The sequence below is a fragment of the Cynocephalus volans genome, chromosome 2, assembly GCF_027409185.1.
Source record: "Cynocephalus volans isolate mCynVol1 chromosome 2, mCynVol1.pri, whole genome shotgun sequence".
Classification (NCBI taxonomy): Eukaryota; Metazoa; Chordata; class Mammalia; order Dermoptera; family Cynocephalidae; genus Cynocephalus; species Cynocephalus volans.
The window spans coordinates 108,051,280-108,067,267 of record NC_084461.1 but is presented as its reverse complement, the minus strand read 5'-3'; the positions used below and the strand labels follow the sequence as shown (position 1 = coordinate 108,067,267).

At 41.0% G+C, this 15,988-nt stretch overlaps 2 protein-coding genes across 4 annotated transcripts in view; both read right to left on the bottom strand.

Annotated features, from left to right (window-relative positions):
* The window catches only part of SNX24 (sorting nexin 24), a 153,751-nt gene that overhangs the window by 115,052 nt on the left and 22,711 nt on the right, over nt 1-15,988 (bottom strand). The gene's annotated exons all lie outside the window — the stretch shown is intronic.
* Nucleotides 8,062-8,405, bottom strand: LOC134370978 (small ribosomal subunit protein eS21). Its single transcript, XM_063087932.1, has one exon. It carries the CDS (start codon nt 8,370-8,372, stop codon nt 8,121-8,123), a length of 252 nt encoding a protein of 83 aa, XP_062944002.1. The 5' UTR covers nt 8,373-8,405; the 3' UTR covers nt 8,062-8,120.

Here is a 15,988-nt window from a genome sequence, read left to right as displayed (position 1 = left end):
AAAGTAAATGTAGAACAGAAAAAACCAACAAAACCTAACTAAGTGGTCAAAATTAGTACCTCCAGTTAGGGGAGAACAGATACCATGTGCCTCTATCAGGAAGAGGGGGCTGAAAGTTCATTTTCAGAGGTATGTAATGGGGATCAAAAGTCCAACTTGAAGGAACAGAATTAGGGGATCCAGGATCACCCACTGCTTGAAACTGGGGATTGTTACAGAAACCTGGAACTGTGGCTTAACTAAAGCTGCTTATCTGATAGAGCAGGAGGTAGCTGATGCAGCCAAGAAACCAGATTCTGGGCAAAAAATCCTCTTGGCTCATTGTGGATCTATAATATTCTCAATATGTTAAAACATTTTATTGAATGCTTACTATGAGCCAGACACACTTCTGAGCAATAACTCATCAAATCATTATCCTTGTTTGACAGACGAGGAACTGAAACACAAAAATGTTAAATAATATGCCCCAGATAACACATAAGTAATCAGTATTACCAGGATTTGAACTCAGGCTGTCAGGTTCCAGAGCCCACACTCCTAAGAACTGTTCTATACTATCTCTCTCTCTCTAAGTGATAGGAGCCTGGCATGAACTAGATACTAGAAGGATGGGACAGAACAGAGGGGCTGGAAGTCCACCAAACCACTAGACAAGGATGACATAAGGGGTGGAGGGAGGGTAGACTCACACTCAAAGCAAGCCTGCAGACCAAAATTCTAAGCCACATGAGAACAGTCAACTAATAATAATAGGAAAAAATAATAGAACAGCCTGAAAATTTTAAAGAACAATTAATCTGCTCAAAGGGATAAAGAATGAAAGAAATAACATCCTAAGAATAAAATCTTAGAAAGGATAAAAAATTATAAACCAAAAGCAAGTCAAAGGAAACACACATAGGCAGACATGAAAAGGAACCAAATATAAATCTTGTATATGAAAAAATATAGCCACTGAAATCAAGAACTCAGTGGTTCAGTTTAACAACAAATTAGACAAAACTGAGGAGAAAACTGGTGAAGTGGAAGAGAAATCTTGCAGAATTACCCAGAATACATCAAGAAAGATAAGGACATAAATAATATAAAACAGTAACAAAAGGGCATGAAGAACAGATTGAGAAACTTCTACATACATTTAAAAGGCGTCTCAAGAGCTGATAATTTCCCAGAATTCAATAAAGACATGAGTCCTCTGCCTGAAAAAGCACACAGAGTGATGAAAAGGAGAAATAAAAATAAATTCTCTCCTGGACATAGTGAAAATGCAGAAAAGCAAAGATAAAAAGTCCTAAAAGCTATTAGAGAGAAAATCAGATTACTTACAGATAAATGACAATTAGGCTGACGTAGACTTCTTATCAACAACAGGTGCCAGAGGACGATGAAGTAACACTCAAAGTGCTGATAAATTATGACTGTCAATGCAGACTTGTGAATGGAGCTACACTATCAGCCAAAAGTACAGGCAAAATTACGACTGACTTATTTATTTAATTTATTCATTTAATTAATTTTATTTACTGATGTTTATCACTCAGCGATCCTTGCTTAAATTAAATAAACTATGCTTCAGCAAATAAAACGTGAGCCCAGAGGGAAACAATGGGAAATGGGAAAAAATAGTGAGTACAGATATTGATAAATTATTTGTTAAAATAACTTTTTTTGTTGTTTAAACAATTGAACAAAAAATTCTAGACTCCTCCCATAAAAAAGAAAATGGGATAAGGGAGGACAGAGATAGGGGAGGTGTGCTAGGTTCTTGCCTTACTCCAGAAAAAGGTAAAAATAATAAATAATTTCAAATGTTATTAAAAACATACACAGCAAAGAATAAATGTTAAAATTTTACTATGAAATATTCTAAAATTTATAGCTTCCAAAATGGCTATTGAGATACATAGAAAGGAGAGATAGAGAAAACTATCCATCTAACAGAGGACAGGAGATGAAAGAAAGAGGCAGGAATTAAGCCTCATAAAACAGAAAACACAAATTAAGATGATAGAAATGAATTAGTAATCAAAGTAAATGGACTTTATTAAAATTTACATTTATTTTCTTCAATAAAGCAAATATTACATAGGTAGAGTATTTGCAAAGTAATTCCTAAAAATGAATGCTTCCCCTCTGTCAAGACCCAATCAGGTATCTTTAGTCTTCTACTGTAAGTCAAGTCTAAGCTATCACCATGAAACTCTGGCATCTCCTCACACTCTGCCCCACCTGCCACCATACTCCTGACACTTCGGAGATCAACCAGTTGTTCAGAACCTCCTCCCTGTCTTCTGGCACACACTGTACTTGGTTCTATTTTAGCACCCGTACTAGTCCATTTCTGTTGTTTATAACAAAATACCTGGAACTGGGTAATGTACAGGGAAATGAAATTCATTCCTTACAGTTTCAGAGGCTAGGAAGTCATGGTTCTATTTTAGCACCCGTACTAGTCCATTTCTGTTGTTTACAACAAAATACCTGGAACTGGGTAATGTACAGGGAAATGAAATTCATTCCTTACAGTTTCAGAGGCTAGGAAGTCCAAAGTCCAGGGAACACATCTGGTGAAGGCTTCCTTTGGTGGTGGTGACAGTGATGGCAGGGTATCACACTGCAAAATGGCAGAGCGGAAAGAGCAGGGAGAGTGAAAGATAGACTCTCCTCTCCTTTTAAAGCCCTCAGAACCATGCCCCTGACCACCATTTTTAATCCATTCACTACTGCATGTTCCTACAAGCCAATTACCTCTTCAAGGCTCCACCTTTCAATTACCATAATAGGATTTCCCAACCTCTTAACAGTCACAGTGGGGGCTAAGTTTCTAGCACATAAAACTTGGGGGACAAAATTCAAGCTTCAGTGAGTTTTGGGGGGACATAATTCAATCCACTACAGCACCTTTGCTCTTATTCTTCCCAAACCCAGAATCCTCCAAATTTCTGTCCTTATCCAAAACCCACTGATTCCTTAACTGCCTGCTAATCCATGAAAGTTAGGGCGTAAAGGAAAGGAGACGTGGTGGCTTGGTAGAGAGTTAAGCTGGTGGACTGAGTATTGGCTGTAGGCTTTCTCTCCTGCCCCAAATTCTTACAAATGGCATAAGAGATATATTTTTAAACAACAAACTCATGTCCACATTACAATGGGTGCTCTCAGTACACCAAAAGCTGTCATGGATAATAAAGCATCACTAGAGAGTGAAGGTGGAAGCCACAGTTTTCAGAGCATGCACAGAAGGTGGGAGGGGCTGCAGGGGATTCCAAACCCAGTGGGGGAAGATGCTGGAACAGGAGGAGTCTGGGGCATAGGACAGTGTGTCCCTACTTACCGCGGACCAGGCTGGGAGCAACAGGTGCCAGCTCCAGCTGGAACACAAAGAATAAGCTTAAGGAAGAGAGGCAAGGAGGTGAGCAGAAGGAAGCAACATCGAAGAAAAAAGGGGAGCCCCCCAACACAGGACTGGCTACTGACACAGCCCACCCCCTACAAATCCAGCCTCCATTCTTCCTTCCATTCTCATGGTGTAAGGGAGCCCCCAGTCAATGCCAGCCCTTTACCTGTGTTTGAGAAGTTTGGCCTGCTTACTTCTACACTATTTATATCGCTCTCATTTCAAATTTGTCCTTTTCCACAAAAACATGCCTCTGAAATGGCCAGTGGGTCTCTGAGAATACATGTGCCAACGTGTTACAATAGTCAGAAGGAGAAGTGTTGGTACAAATGTATTTTGCTTTCTGCAGTGGATGCATCTTTCTGAGAAGCTGTGTGTAAATCTTGAGCTCTCCATTCAGAGGAATTACACACCTTCCCTAAGAACAGAGACTCCTTGACGGAGAGGTGCTCTCCACTCTCAGCAATCACACAGCACCTCTCTCCTTAACACCTGTTATTCCACCCACACCCCACTCTTCTGTCAGAACCTTTCTCTTAATCCTCACCTGACACACTTTACAGTTTCTATTGCTTATTCTCTATTATTAAAGTTCAAGGTGAGTCAACTGAAGTTGGGGCTATAATTATTGAGGACAGACTTTATTTAGAGAAACTGATCATCTGACATGTTTTGTCAGATAAAGAGACAACTAAGGGTAATACAATATAGCAATAAGTAGAGAAAAGATCCAAAATTCAAATCAGACCAACTCATTCCTACAGAAACTCAAGGAAAAGTTAGAAAACGTGTTCCATAACTGAGATTTCCAAATCCAAAATTCATAAGTTAAAATGAACATTTATGCATTCCATTAAATAAATCAAAGAGGATTCATGAACACTGACACCAAATTGTTTCCTCTATGGAACCAATAAGATTATCCCAGAAAATATTTATCAATCCACCCATGTAAAGTTCTAATGCAAGAATCAATGATATCACAATTCTGAGTAACACACTTCTGACAGTTTTAAAAGCTTAGTAGTTGGTATTAACACCTTAACATAATGCATAGACATTAATAGAAGTTTACAGTGTTATGGCAGAAGCTAACCATCACTAACACAACCAATTAATCAAGTAAGTTTAAAATTTGAAAAGAAATATGATGGTACTTTTAGAAAGATAAGCCACTTGTTCATTTCAAGACACATCAAGAGATTTAACTAAATATAATCATATATGAACAAATTCAGAAAGATACTGTTACATTAATAACAGTGATTAACAAAGAAGGAAGTACTTAAATACACAGAAGTACAACTCATAGAGAATAGTTTTGGCATTGGCAGGAACGTCACTTGGAGTAGTGATGTGGACTGATTCTCAACCTTTCTTGGGGGTCACAGGACTGAAAACCTGAAGATCTCTGTGGAAACATACATACATACACATACATGCAAGATTTTGCATGCAATTTCAAGATTAGGAACCTGTGCTGAAGAAGAGTTACCTCCCACCTTTTGAAACACAGATGAGCTAGTCAACTGATATTGAACAAAACTCTGTAGCCACATTGATTCGTCCCCTTGGTCTCAACACTCCCGTGTTCTGTATTCCATTTTTGGTTTCTTTGTTCCCTTTCCCCTTGATCTGATCCATCCATTCCTATACCCCATCTTTTCTGACTCTCTCCCCTGTTCTCCCCAATTCCCTGCCCACTCCCGTTTCTCCCTTTATAGAGCTGGCCAGTTAGCTCAGTTGGTTAGAGCATGGTGTTATAACACCAAGGTCAAGGGTTCGGATCCCCATACTGGCCAGCTGCCAAAGAAAAAAAAAGAGAGCAAGAGAAGCACCATTTCTCCCTCTGTACTCTCCCACTCCCATTTCTGTGACTGGTCCAGATATAAAAATAAATGGTATTTATTTGGGTGACCTAATTAAATTTCACATTAATATTTATAATTTTAAAAGCCAGTGAGCTAAAAACTTTTAAATTTATACACAGACAGATTGAGAGATTACTTGTGATAAAGAATAAAGGAATGAAAAATAGTGTTTTCCAAGAAAAAAAATGAGTTATTTTATGCCTAGCCTTCATTTTTGTCTCTGTATTTTTTCCCACACGTCCATACTAGGAAGAAGTGCCTGCATGCCTGCCTGTGACAATCAGGAGCTTTCAGGGACCCAGAGGGGGAAACCCCAATGTCCACAGTGGGTCCAAAACACAGGGCACAGAGACAAGGGCAGAAGTTTTGTCCATGCAGGGCTCTAAACCTGGCCCATGCTGAGGTGGTAGCAGGTCCAATCTCCAATAGTCAGCAGGTGCATTTTACACCTCTCCAGGTAGCCAGCATTATCTGCAGCTCTGCCATATACTCTACATCATGACAGAACAACGCTGTAGGACAAAGGTTAACAAGACGTGATTATGTGGGAGAGAGGAGAAGGATCCTAACACTCAATTCAGCCTCAGGTGGTTAAAGTTCATCTATAAAATTTACAATTCTGTATTATAAAAATTATTTTCGGGTTATTTCACAATTAGACAAATTTTAATGCTCTTAAGGCAAAGTCCACTGAATCACCACTATATGACATCTTGAAGTTATTGTATGCTTTCTTGATGTCAGGCACTGTATAACACAGAGGTACAGCGATAACATCTGTCTTTGTATATATAATTTTATTTAATCCTCAAAGTAACCATACGATGTGCTTATTATAATCCCCACTCTGTAGATGAGGAGTCTGAAGCTTTGCACAACTGACCAAACTGCCCAAAGTCAAACATACTAAGAAAGAATTTCAACACAGATATGACTATAAAACGTGTGCTCTAAGCCCAAGTCCAAGCTTTCCAAACATCAAAAGTGCACGTGAATGCCCTAGGTATCTGGTGAAAACACAGACTCTGATTCTGTAGGTCTGGGGTGGGGCCTGGGAGTCGGCATTTCTAATACACTCCCACTACGCTGCTAAACCAGGGACTACATTTTGAGTAGCAAGGAGCCGAAATAAGCCATTACGTTAGACTAACTCCATACTTACGGCTGTGACTTCTAAAAGTTGAGTCTGCCAGAAATACATTTCTAAAAAGGCAACTATTTTAAAGATAAAAACAAACAATATATTTTATAGATATTAAACTGTGCAATAATTTTTTTTTTAATCTGAAAATACAACTCTGTAGCCTAAAATCAATTTTTAATGAAATAAAATGAATCTCCAATTTTTCGGCACACACTCCTCTTTTCTTCAACCAGAAGAGTCTTTCCCATATCCTGTATCCAAAGCAGATGCATCCTGTGTTTCTACAAGGAAACCATCAGAATCTATTAAAATTACTGTACACTGATAGCAGCAGGGACATGACAAATCGCAGGCCAAGAGTCAGATACCACAGAATGTGTTTCAGGGCTTTGGGGGCAGTCCCATTTGCAACCAAATGGTATTGTGTGAGGCTGGCATGCTCGGTGCATGACAAACTGATGCAATTTCAGTGCTGTCTGCAGGCCAGGGGAGATTTCTCAGATGCTGGTTGTGGTTAGTTTACGGAATTGTGCAGAGTTCCCAGATTTGAATCACTTGGGGCTTGAAAGGGCTTCACTTGACAAGCTACAAATAATTACACTCTACTCTTTCCATTGTACTCTATTATTCTGCCCCCCTTATCTCTAGGATTTGAGCTTTTGTGAACAAGGAAGGTCGGCTTCTATTTTGACCGCAACACAACAAAACATTGTTCTTTTCTGATATGATAAATAAAATGAGGCCTTGCAGACTAAACATTTTTATCAGGTCTATTTTCCACTTTTATAGGTAAAAATCAAGTCTGGGCTCAGACAGAACGGTTGAGCTGGACACAAGCAGGCAGGCAGGTTCATGCATCCTGACTCTGTGATGTGACCCAGCTACCTGGTTACTGTAAAAGCTCACTGCAAAAACAGGGCATTGATGCACAGATAAAGGGCATATGGACAGTAGCTCTTACAAGGCTTCTACTTCCCTTGGCCGCTCTCCCCCACTCCCAGCTCCATTTTTTTTTTTTACCCTAAAAGATGACCGGTAAGGGGATCTTAACCCTTGGCTTGGTGTTGTCAGCACCACGCTCTCCCAAGTGAGCCAACTAGCCATCCCTATATGAGCTCCAAACCCATGGCCTTGGTGTTATCAGCACCACACTCTCCCAAGTAAGCCACAGGCTGGTCCCCAGCTCCATTCTAACAGCCTCTGCATTCGGATATTCGTGTGTGTGTGTGTGTGTGTGTGTGTGTGTGTGTGTGTGTGTGTGTGTGTGTGTGTGTGTGTGTGTGTGTGTGTGTGTGTGTGTGTGTGTGTGTGGTCCCCAGCTCCATTCTAACAGCCTCTGCATTCGGATATTCGTGTGTGTGTGTGTGTGTGTGTGTGTGTGTGTGTGTGTGTGTGTGTGTGTGTGTGTGTGTGTGTGTGTGTGTGTGTGTGTGTGTGTGTGTGTGTGTGTGTGTGTGTGTGTGTGTGTGTGTGTTTGTGACCGCAACCCTTGGCGTGGTGTCGCCCGCACCACGCTCAGCCAGTGAGCGCAGGCGGCCAGTCTTATATAGGATCCGAACCCACAGCAGGAGCGTCACCGCACTCCCAGCGCCGCACTCTCCCGAGTGCGCCACGGGCTCGGCCCCCTCGGATATTCTTTTTTTTTTTTTTTTTTTTTAGGGTTTCACTCTTTATTTATGACAAACATTCCACATCTATGACTCTCCACTCAGAAGTTCTTTGAAACGATGCCATCAGCCTTCGCCAATCGCAGAATGGAGTCATCTGACTCACCCATCCTGCGAATAGCCCCGCAGATGGCGTACGTTTTAAACTGGCCGTTAAATCTGCCGGTGACCTTGTCAACCTCGGCCACGTTCATCTGGATGGACGCGTGGTCCTTGGCACCGATGATGCGGTTGCTGGCGGAGCATTTCCGCGGAACGTACAGGTCCACGAACTCGCCGGCGTCGTTCTGCATGTCACGGCCGGGCCTGCTACTACCACGACGCGCGAGCACCCCCCTCGGATATTCTTAATGAAAAAGTTTTTCCAACCTGGGAAGCAATTAGAACAAAGCTGCCTTACGTCAGTAGCACGCTTCTCCGAAACATCAGAGCCTCAGGATCAAGTTCGCTATTCCATTTGTGAAAGATTTTAAAGAGTATATCTCTAATGAGCCTCCTAAGAATAATATATTGATTGTTGCTGCATATATTTTAATTTAGTAAACACAAAATTTTATCTATGTTGTGGTATTTTTCCAAAGAAAACGCAAGACTGAAGGAGGTAGTTTTTTGTTTAAAATCTGACTTCGACGTTTCATAAAGTTTTAGTCACTAAAAAAAGTGCTTTTTTACAACCTACAATGATGATTAACATTGATTCAAATAAAGTAGTCTAAATATTTTCTTTTAAAATTTAACTTATTTGTTAAGCCTTAACTGTGGGTCAGGTACTATTCTTAGCCCTCCACATTTAATTTTTGCAATGACCCTATAACACAGGTGTAGAATTTCATCTAATTACAATTTATTACGACTATCCCCATTTTAGAGATAAGGAAACTGAGGCACAGAGAGGTAAAGTAATTTGTTCCATGTGTGACAGCTAGTAAGTGGTAGAGATGGGAATTGAGCCTCAAGACATTGACTCGAGCCCCCTTCCATACTGCTTCCTAGTTCCACAGCTCCATTTACTTAAGGACATGGCAACCCCAAGCACAATATACCTCACCTAAGCTGAAACCAAGAGCCTGGAGAGAGCTCACGCGGACAGGCAGACAAATGATAGTGAGATTACATTCTCAACAGGAACTAAAGAAGCTAACGCTTGGGATTTCAGCTCCAGAAACTGGATACCTTTATTCCTGGCTCACTACATGTTTTGCTGGAAACTGCATCCTCCTATTCTCTAAATCTGCCTTTTCCAATGTAGTAGCACTCACCACGTATTGCTATTGAGCATGTGAAACATGGCTAGTTCAAATGCAGATGTTGTGTTAAACGTAAAAACCACCAAATTTCAAAGAATTTCTACAAAAGTAATATAAATTATCTCATTAATGGTGTTTATATGGATTACATGTTAAAATATCATTTTGGATTTGCTGAGTTAAATAAAATTTTTATTACAATTCATTTCACCTATTTCCTTTTACCTTTTGGCTCCTGGAAAATTTAAAATCCCTATGTATCTCACATTTGCGGCTGGCATTATATTGCCATTGGAAAATGCTGCTATAAACTCATCCCTTAATCCCACACTTTGTACAGCTGAATCAGCACAAATCTGTAACCCTGACAGGAAAAGCAACTCCAAGAACAGCAGTTCACCTTCCGGGAAGCTTCCTTCCCACTTACACTCCCTCTCCCTTCAAAACCCACAGACTCTCACCACTGCCTCTTTCCCCTGACCTTGAAGTACTCACTGTCTTTGGTCTGATTCAGAAAAAGTCTTGATCTGACCCTGCTTTCCCTTCTTGCTGCTATGAGTTCTCTCCCTCCCTTCACAGTCAAAGCATCTGGTAGGCTCCTCTCTCTCCAACTTCCTTAATCCCCTGCAATCTGACTTTCCTCTCCCACTGGCCCCTTCTCCACCATGTTCTCCTGCCCTCTAGGATGGCTGCTGGATCCTCAGAACCACACTGTGGGCCTCAACTGAACTGAACCAACCAGGCACTTGGAAGGGAGGAAAAAACTTACTTATTGAGTGCTGTAAATGAAAAAGGAAGTGGCGCCAACCTCCCCACCCCATTTTCCCAGCCTGGTGTCAAGGAGGATGTTCTCTCATTATCTAGGAATTCTGTCACTCAAGACAGATGTGGCTTCACTGATGGATCCTTCCGGGTCAGCCATCACTCTGTCATGTGGGTTGACCTCCCTCTTCACGCCTTTGCTATCCAGGAAAAGTCAAAATCAGGTTGACTTTCAAGCATCATGTGAACAGAGGGGGCATCCAGCCATGTGTAGTAACCACCTCTCAGGGCATGGCCTGAGGGTCCCTGTCCCTTGGAGCAGGGCCACCAAGAGAGGGGTCCAGTGGGGAATCATCACTCATTGGCTTGGAGGCCTGAAGACATGGTCAACGGAGTAAGAAGTTGTCTCTGGGGCAAAAGGGAAAATTTCACCATTGGCTACTAGGAGGAAGTTGAAACTAGAACTGGTTTGGAAAGGGAAAACACAAGTTAACCAACTTTGGGTGAGGGCTGGGACGGACTTCCTGTAGGCAGATGATCATGAGACACAGAGCGTGAGCACCCCAGTCCTCCGGCCACAGAGGTTGAGTCGGGGGTGGGCAGCTCAGGAGTGTAGGACAGGAAGTGCTGAGTGGAGAGGTAAGGAGAGGTGAGATAGAGGACACTAAATTTTATTTTTCATTTATCTTTTTTCAGCTATCAATTCCAGACAGTTTCAAAAGCCCACTGACATTCTCTTCAGAATCTGTCATGTCCATCCTATGCCACTGTCCCAGCTTAGACCTTCACCCTGGGCCACAGCACCAATCCCATAGCTGCTTCCAAGCAACCTGCTTTGGAAACATTCTGTACACCAAGGTAAGTTTAATCGTGATTTCCTCATTTTCATGTCACCTTGCTGTTCAGAAACACTCTAAATAGCCCTGTTTATTTCTGCACAAAGCCACCTCATTTCAGAGTTTCTGGTCCCACGCTCACCTGATGCATAGCTCTCAGAAATATGCTTGGTGGTCCTACTGATACTGCTCAACTAGGGCCAGTGATGGGACATTCTCTCCTCTCTACCCCTCCCCCAAAGCAACTAATACATTCTACCTTCTAAAAAGTACCCTCCTCTCCCCACCCCTCATTAAAAGTGGAATGGATTCTGACACCTTGAACACTGGTCACTGCCCACCCTCCAGGAGCACACAGAACAAAGGCAGTCCTCTGCAATGTGGCTCTGTCCCGTGTATCAAATATTTCCATTCTCCACCCACCACTGACCTCCTGCACACAGGACACTGCTCTCTTCCCATCCCCTGTGTTATAATGTTCATTTACATCTTCTACGTTTACTGGACGTGGGTTCGTTCAAAAAGCCCTGTCCTTTCTATCCACTATCTAAATCCTTCCTAGCCTTCCAAACACAGCTTAAGCACCATCTCTTGCAGGAAGTCTTCCAGGTACTCCACTTCTCACTGATCTCAGTCTCAAAATCTCCATTCAAGACAATTTATTACCACAAAACATTCATTATTGCTTCATGGGTATGGTATCATTCTGTACAGAGCTAAACTGCAAACTCCTTCAGAGCTAGATTTATGCCTTATGGTGTCAACTGCCTGTAGCTGGCACCCAGCAGGAACTCAAATACTTGACTGACTGAGTTACGTTGGTTAATTATGCTACTTTATAATAGATAAATGCTTTGCTTCCATTGCGTGTTGGGACTAAGAGCACAGGCGGTTAAATGGCACTGATCTTTAATAATCCTTTTCTATCTTTTATGAAATTATTCCTTAAAATCAACTATCTTACAATGTTAACAAATATATTAATTAAGCAATTGATCAGTCCAAAATATGTTAGGGTGCTTCCAAAGACGAATATTCCTTACTTTTATAAACTGATGTTGTAAATGGTCAATGAAAATGAATATATGTTTCATAAAGCAAATATTGCTTTTTAAAGAACACTCCAAGCCTAAAAAATTGTAAAATAAATATACATTATCAAAATGACAGTACTGTGGCCAAATCAAAAACCTAGTGCCTACCTTATTCATTTAAGAATAGTCTGTATATAACTTGAAGAAAAACTACAGAGCTGTTTACAAAGACTCAAAACCAAAATGGTCCAAAAGTAACTCAGGAGGAAATTTCACAGTTCTACAATACTCCATTACACAATGAGGTGCTCCTTGCATAGATCCAAGGTAGCTAAAAGGATGCAAAAACTGGACAAAACATATTTAAGTCCACCTTTCAGATAATCTAACATAAAACACACACAAGATTTCAAATTACTTTTCAATACTATTATTTAATAAGCCAGTTTCTGACACTTCTAGTTCTGTTTCCATTTTTTACATGAAAATGTTTCCTATATTCTGATTCTACACGTTACTGGACATTTAAGCTTACAAAATACTTCCTCAAATTATCAAAACTCAAAAAAAAAAAAAAAAAAAAAAAACCAGGCGGGGGGGAAGAAGATATAACAACCACAATTACTTGAAATTGATACGACAAACAAACAGAAAGGACATTGTTGGGGGAGAGGGGGGGAGGGAGGAGGGAGGGAGGTTTGGTGATGGGGAGCAATAATCAACCACAATGTATATCGACAAAATAAAATTTAAAAAATAAATAAAAATAAAAAACAAAAAATAAAAAACTCACTGTACCATGGACCATCCTTAGTACTGAGTTTCTGTTTTAAGTTCCTCTCCAGTGCTTAATGCTAATACTGGAAAACTTTTGTTGCCCGAGTTAACCCCCAATGAATTGGGTGCATGTTTCAAATTTGACTTACAAATTCCCTGCATGCTCAGGAATATCCCCATCAGACACTAGCAGTACCCTCCCACTGGGACCACTCTGATAGCAGCAAGGCCAGAGCCCATGGGACCCTGGTTCAGGTGCGATCTCAATCACTGGGGCTGCTGGCACCTTAGTCCAGTCAAGAAAAACTGCCAGAAAGTCCTCTTACAGCATGAGTAAACCAGCAGGCTTCTTTACAATCTCCAGAACAGAAAGTATACCACATGTAATCTACCTGGCAGGCTAAATTGCTTGCACCTTCCTCCCAGGCACTGGAAATCCCACGAGACTTCAGGCCCCTGAGCAGGTGGCATTGAGCTGGAGAACGGATGTCCCAGGCCGGAAGTAGAGAAAAGGTAAAATGGGAGCTCCTCATGTCCCGTTTTCAACAGAGAGAAATTACCACTCTCTTTCCACTTTTTAGACCCAGGATAATAATTATTTTTTAGTACCTGCCTTGTACTGTACTAGGTGCTTTTCATTTACTATCTCAATTATGAGTTTACTCTGACAACTGTCAGTGATAGCACTCCCCCCACACAAACGAGGAGACTTGAAGCGTGCAGGATGCGGAGGCATGTCACAGCGAGAACCCAGATCTAGCTTCCCTTCAAGCCCAGGCACTTTCTGCTCTGCTGCACTCCCTCTAAACCCGCCTAAGCCCCAGGCAAATGAGGGCAAAATATTAGAAGACAACTGCTTTCGAAGTGCATATTTGCCTGCTGGCTGGTTAGCTCACTTGGTTAGAGGGTGGTGCTGATATCATCAAGGTCAAGAGTTTGGATTCCCTTACCAGACAGATGCCAAAAAACACAAACAAAACAAACAACAAAAAAAGAAATGCATATTCGCACAGACTATGCATAAGACTTATGTACTTTTTTCCTGTAAAAATGAAGTCTTACTACGCAAGCTCTGTGGAGCTCTGTATAATCTTTTCTCATGGCTTCATATTTTTCATTTGTTGAAAGAAATTTACCATTAATTGGTTTTGATACAGGGTCTCTACTAGATACAAGAAACAATTCTAAACAGTTCATGTATAAAATAAACACAGGTCATCAAATTCTAATTCAACTTCATGAATCCCAAATCCCTTTGCCATACTGAAATTTCTATTGAATGTTAACTTGAAAAGCATTATTTTTGATGTTTTTGTTTTGCTTTGGTAGTAAAGTGAAGGAACAGAAGAGAGGTTCATGGGATTAACTGTACTCAGATCAGAAATCCCACAGAAGCCTAACTCAGAAAACTCTCTATAGAAATCCAGCATAAAGATTTTAATTTTTAAGGGCCAGCCCGTGGCTCACTTGGGAGAGCGTGGTGCTGATAACACCAAGTCAAGGGTTAAGATCCCCTTACCAGTCATCTTTAAAAAAAAAATTTTTTTTTTTTAAGATTTTAATTTTTAGAAAGAAGGGCAAACACTAGTTATAATAGAACAAATTATATGTTAAGGGCTTTATATCTATTATTTCATTTGATTAAACAATCCCTATTGGTTCTTATGCAGTTACTACTGCAGACGGCACCTAATTTACAATGGTTCGACTTAGGATTGTTCAACATTATGACAGTGTGAAAGTGCCATGCATTCAGTAGAAACCGTATCTTGAGTTCTTACACAACCATTCTGTTTTTCACTTTCAGTACAGTATTCAATAAATTACATGAGACATTCAGCACTTGATCATAAAATAGGCTCTGTGGTAGATGATTTTGCCCAACGGTAAGCTAACGTGTCTGAGCACATTTAAGGTAGGTTCACTAAGTTGTGATGTTCAATAGGTTAGGTATTAAGTGCATTTTTAATTTACGATGTGTTTATTGGGATGTAACCCCATCGTAAGTTGAGAAACATCTGTCTCCATTTAAGGGAGCCGAGGCTCAGAGCATCTAAGCAGCTTGTCACTATTCAACACATGGTCAGGAAGTGGTAGGGCCAGGAGTCGGACTGGATCTCAACTCCAAAGTCCACTCTTCAACCGCAAGGCTACTTCCCTTCTCACAGAACCGCCTCCCCAAAAGGTCAAGTTTACAGAATAAACACAAACCTAGCTTCTTTCTGACCCACAAGAGCTGGCTCCAATACCATGAGATCAAGTATAACAAGGAAAACATACTGCACACAGGTTAGCACCCACGGGATACAAATCGATTTTCCTCCTTGAACAATCTCACCTATTTAATGCTCCCACCCTGGTTTCCCAGTGGGTTAGACAAGAAGGAAATCTGCTTAGAGACCTCTCTCTCTCAGGATATCCCACCTAGCTACCCTCCTATCTTGCACATTGCTTCTTGACCATATTTTAGTACCTGGCCTTCAAGGAAAGGATTGAGCCAGGACTGTGAAGGCAGAGATGGGCCTAGTAATATCAGCTGATACTAACTGAGCTATAATCTGTGGCAGCCTCGGGTTTGGTACTATTGTTAACCCATTTTAAAGATAAAGAAACTGAGGCCAACAGTTTGCTCATATTTAAACTTAAGTTTGCTCATATTAAAACTTAGTTTGCTCATATTTAAATACAGTTATTTAAATGTTCAGCTCTCCATGGAGCAATACAGGCTTAGCTGATTTAACTACTGCTCCAGGGTACACTATGTTCACAAAAAGAAAGAACCTCTTTGAGACCTTTGGAATTTCTTGAGTGTCTTGGAAAGAAAACTGCTCAATGTGATGGCATCCCCAGAGCCCAGCACAGTGCATGATATATTACAGACTTTCAAGAACCACTGGCTGAATAAATGAATAAAAGTAAATATTGGGGCTGATAAAATTGTGCCTCACACCCCACATCTCTGTGCCTTCACCCAGCCCTTATTCACTGCCACCTCTGAGGGCTCCTGCCTGGCACTTCTTCCTGCCTGCCTCTCACTATCAGCATGCAAACATGCTCGCAGCAGATCATATAAACTCTGAGCTAAACTTCCAGTTGAACAGACTGCATATAGAGTTCTCCGGGCCACAGAAAGTTCAGCACCACAGAATTTTTCTAGACCCAAAACTCATTTAGGGAGCAAACCCTGACTGCAAAAACAGCTTCAAAAACAAAACTCTAGGTTAAAACGATGTTCACTAGAACTAGCCTCTTC

Bases quoted from the DNA above. Each gene is read 5' to 3' on its own strand.
- LOC134370978 (XM_063087932.1), bottom strand. From the start codon at position 8,372: ATGCAGAACGACGCCGGCGAGTTCGTGGACCTGTACGTTCCGCGGAAA.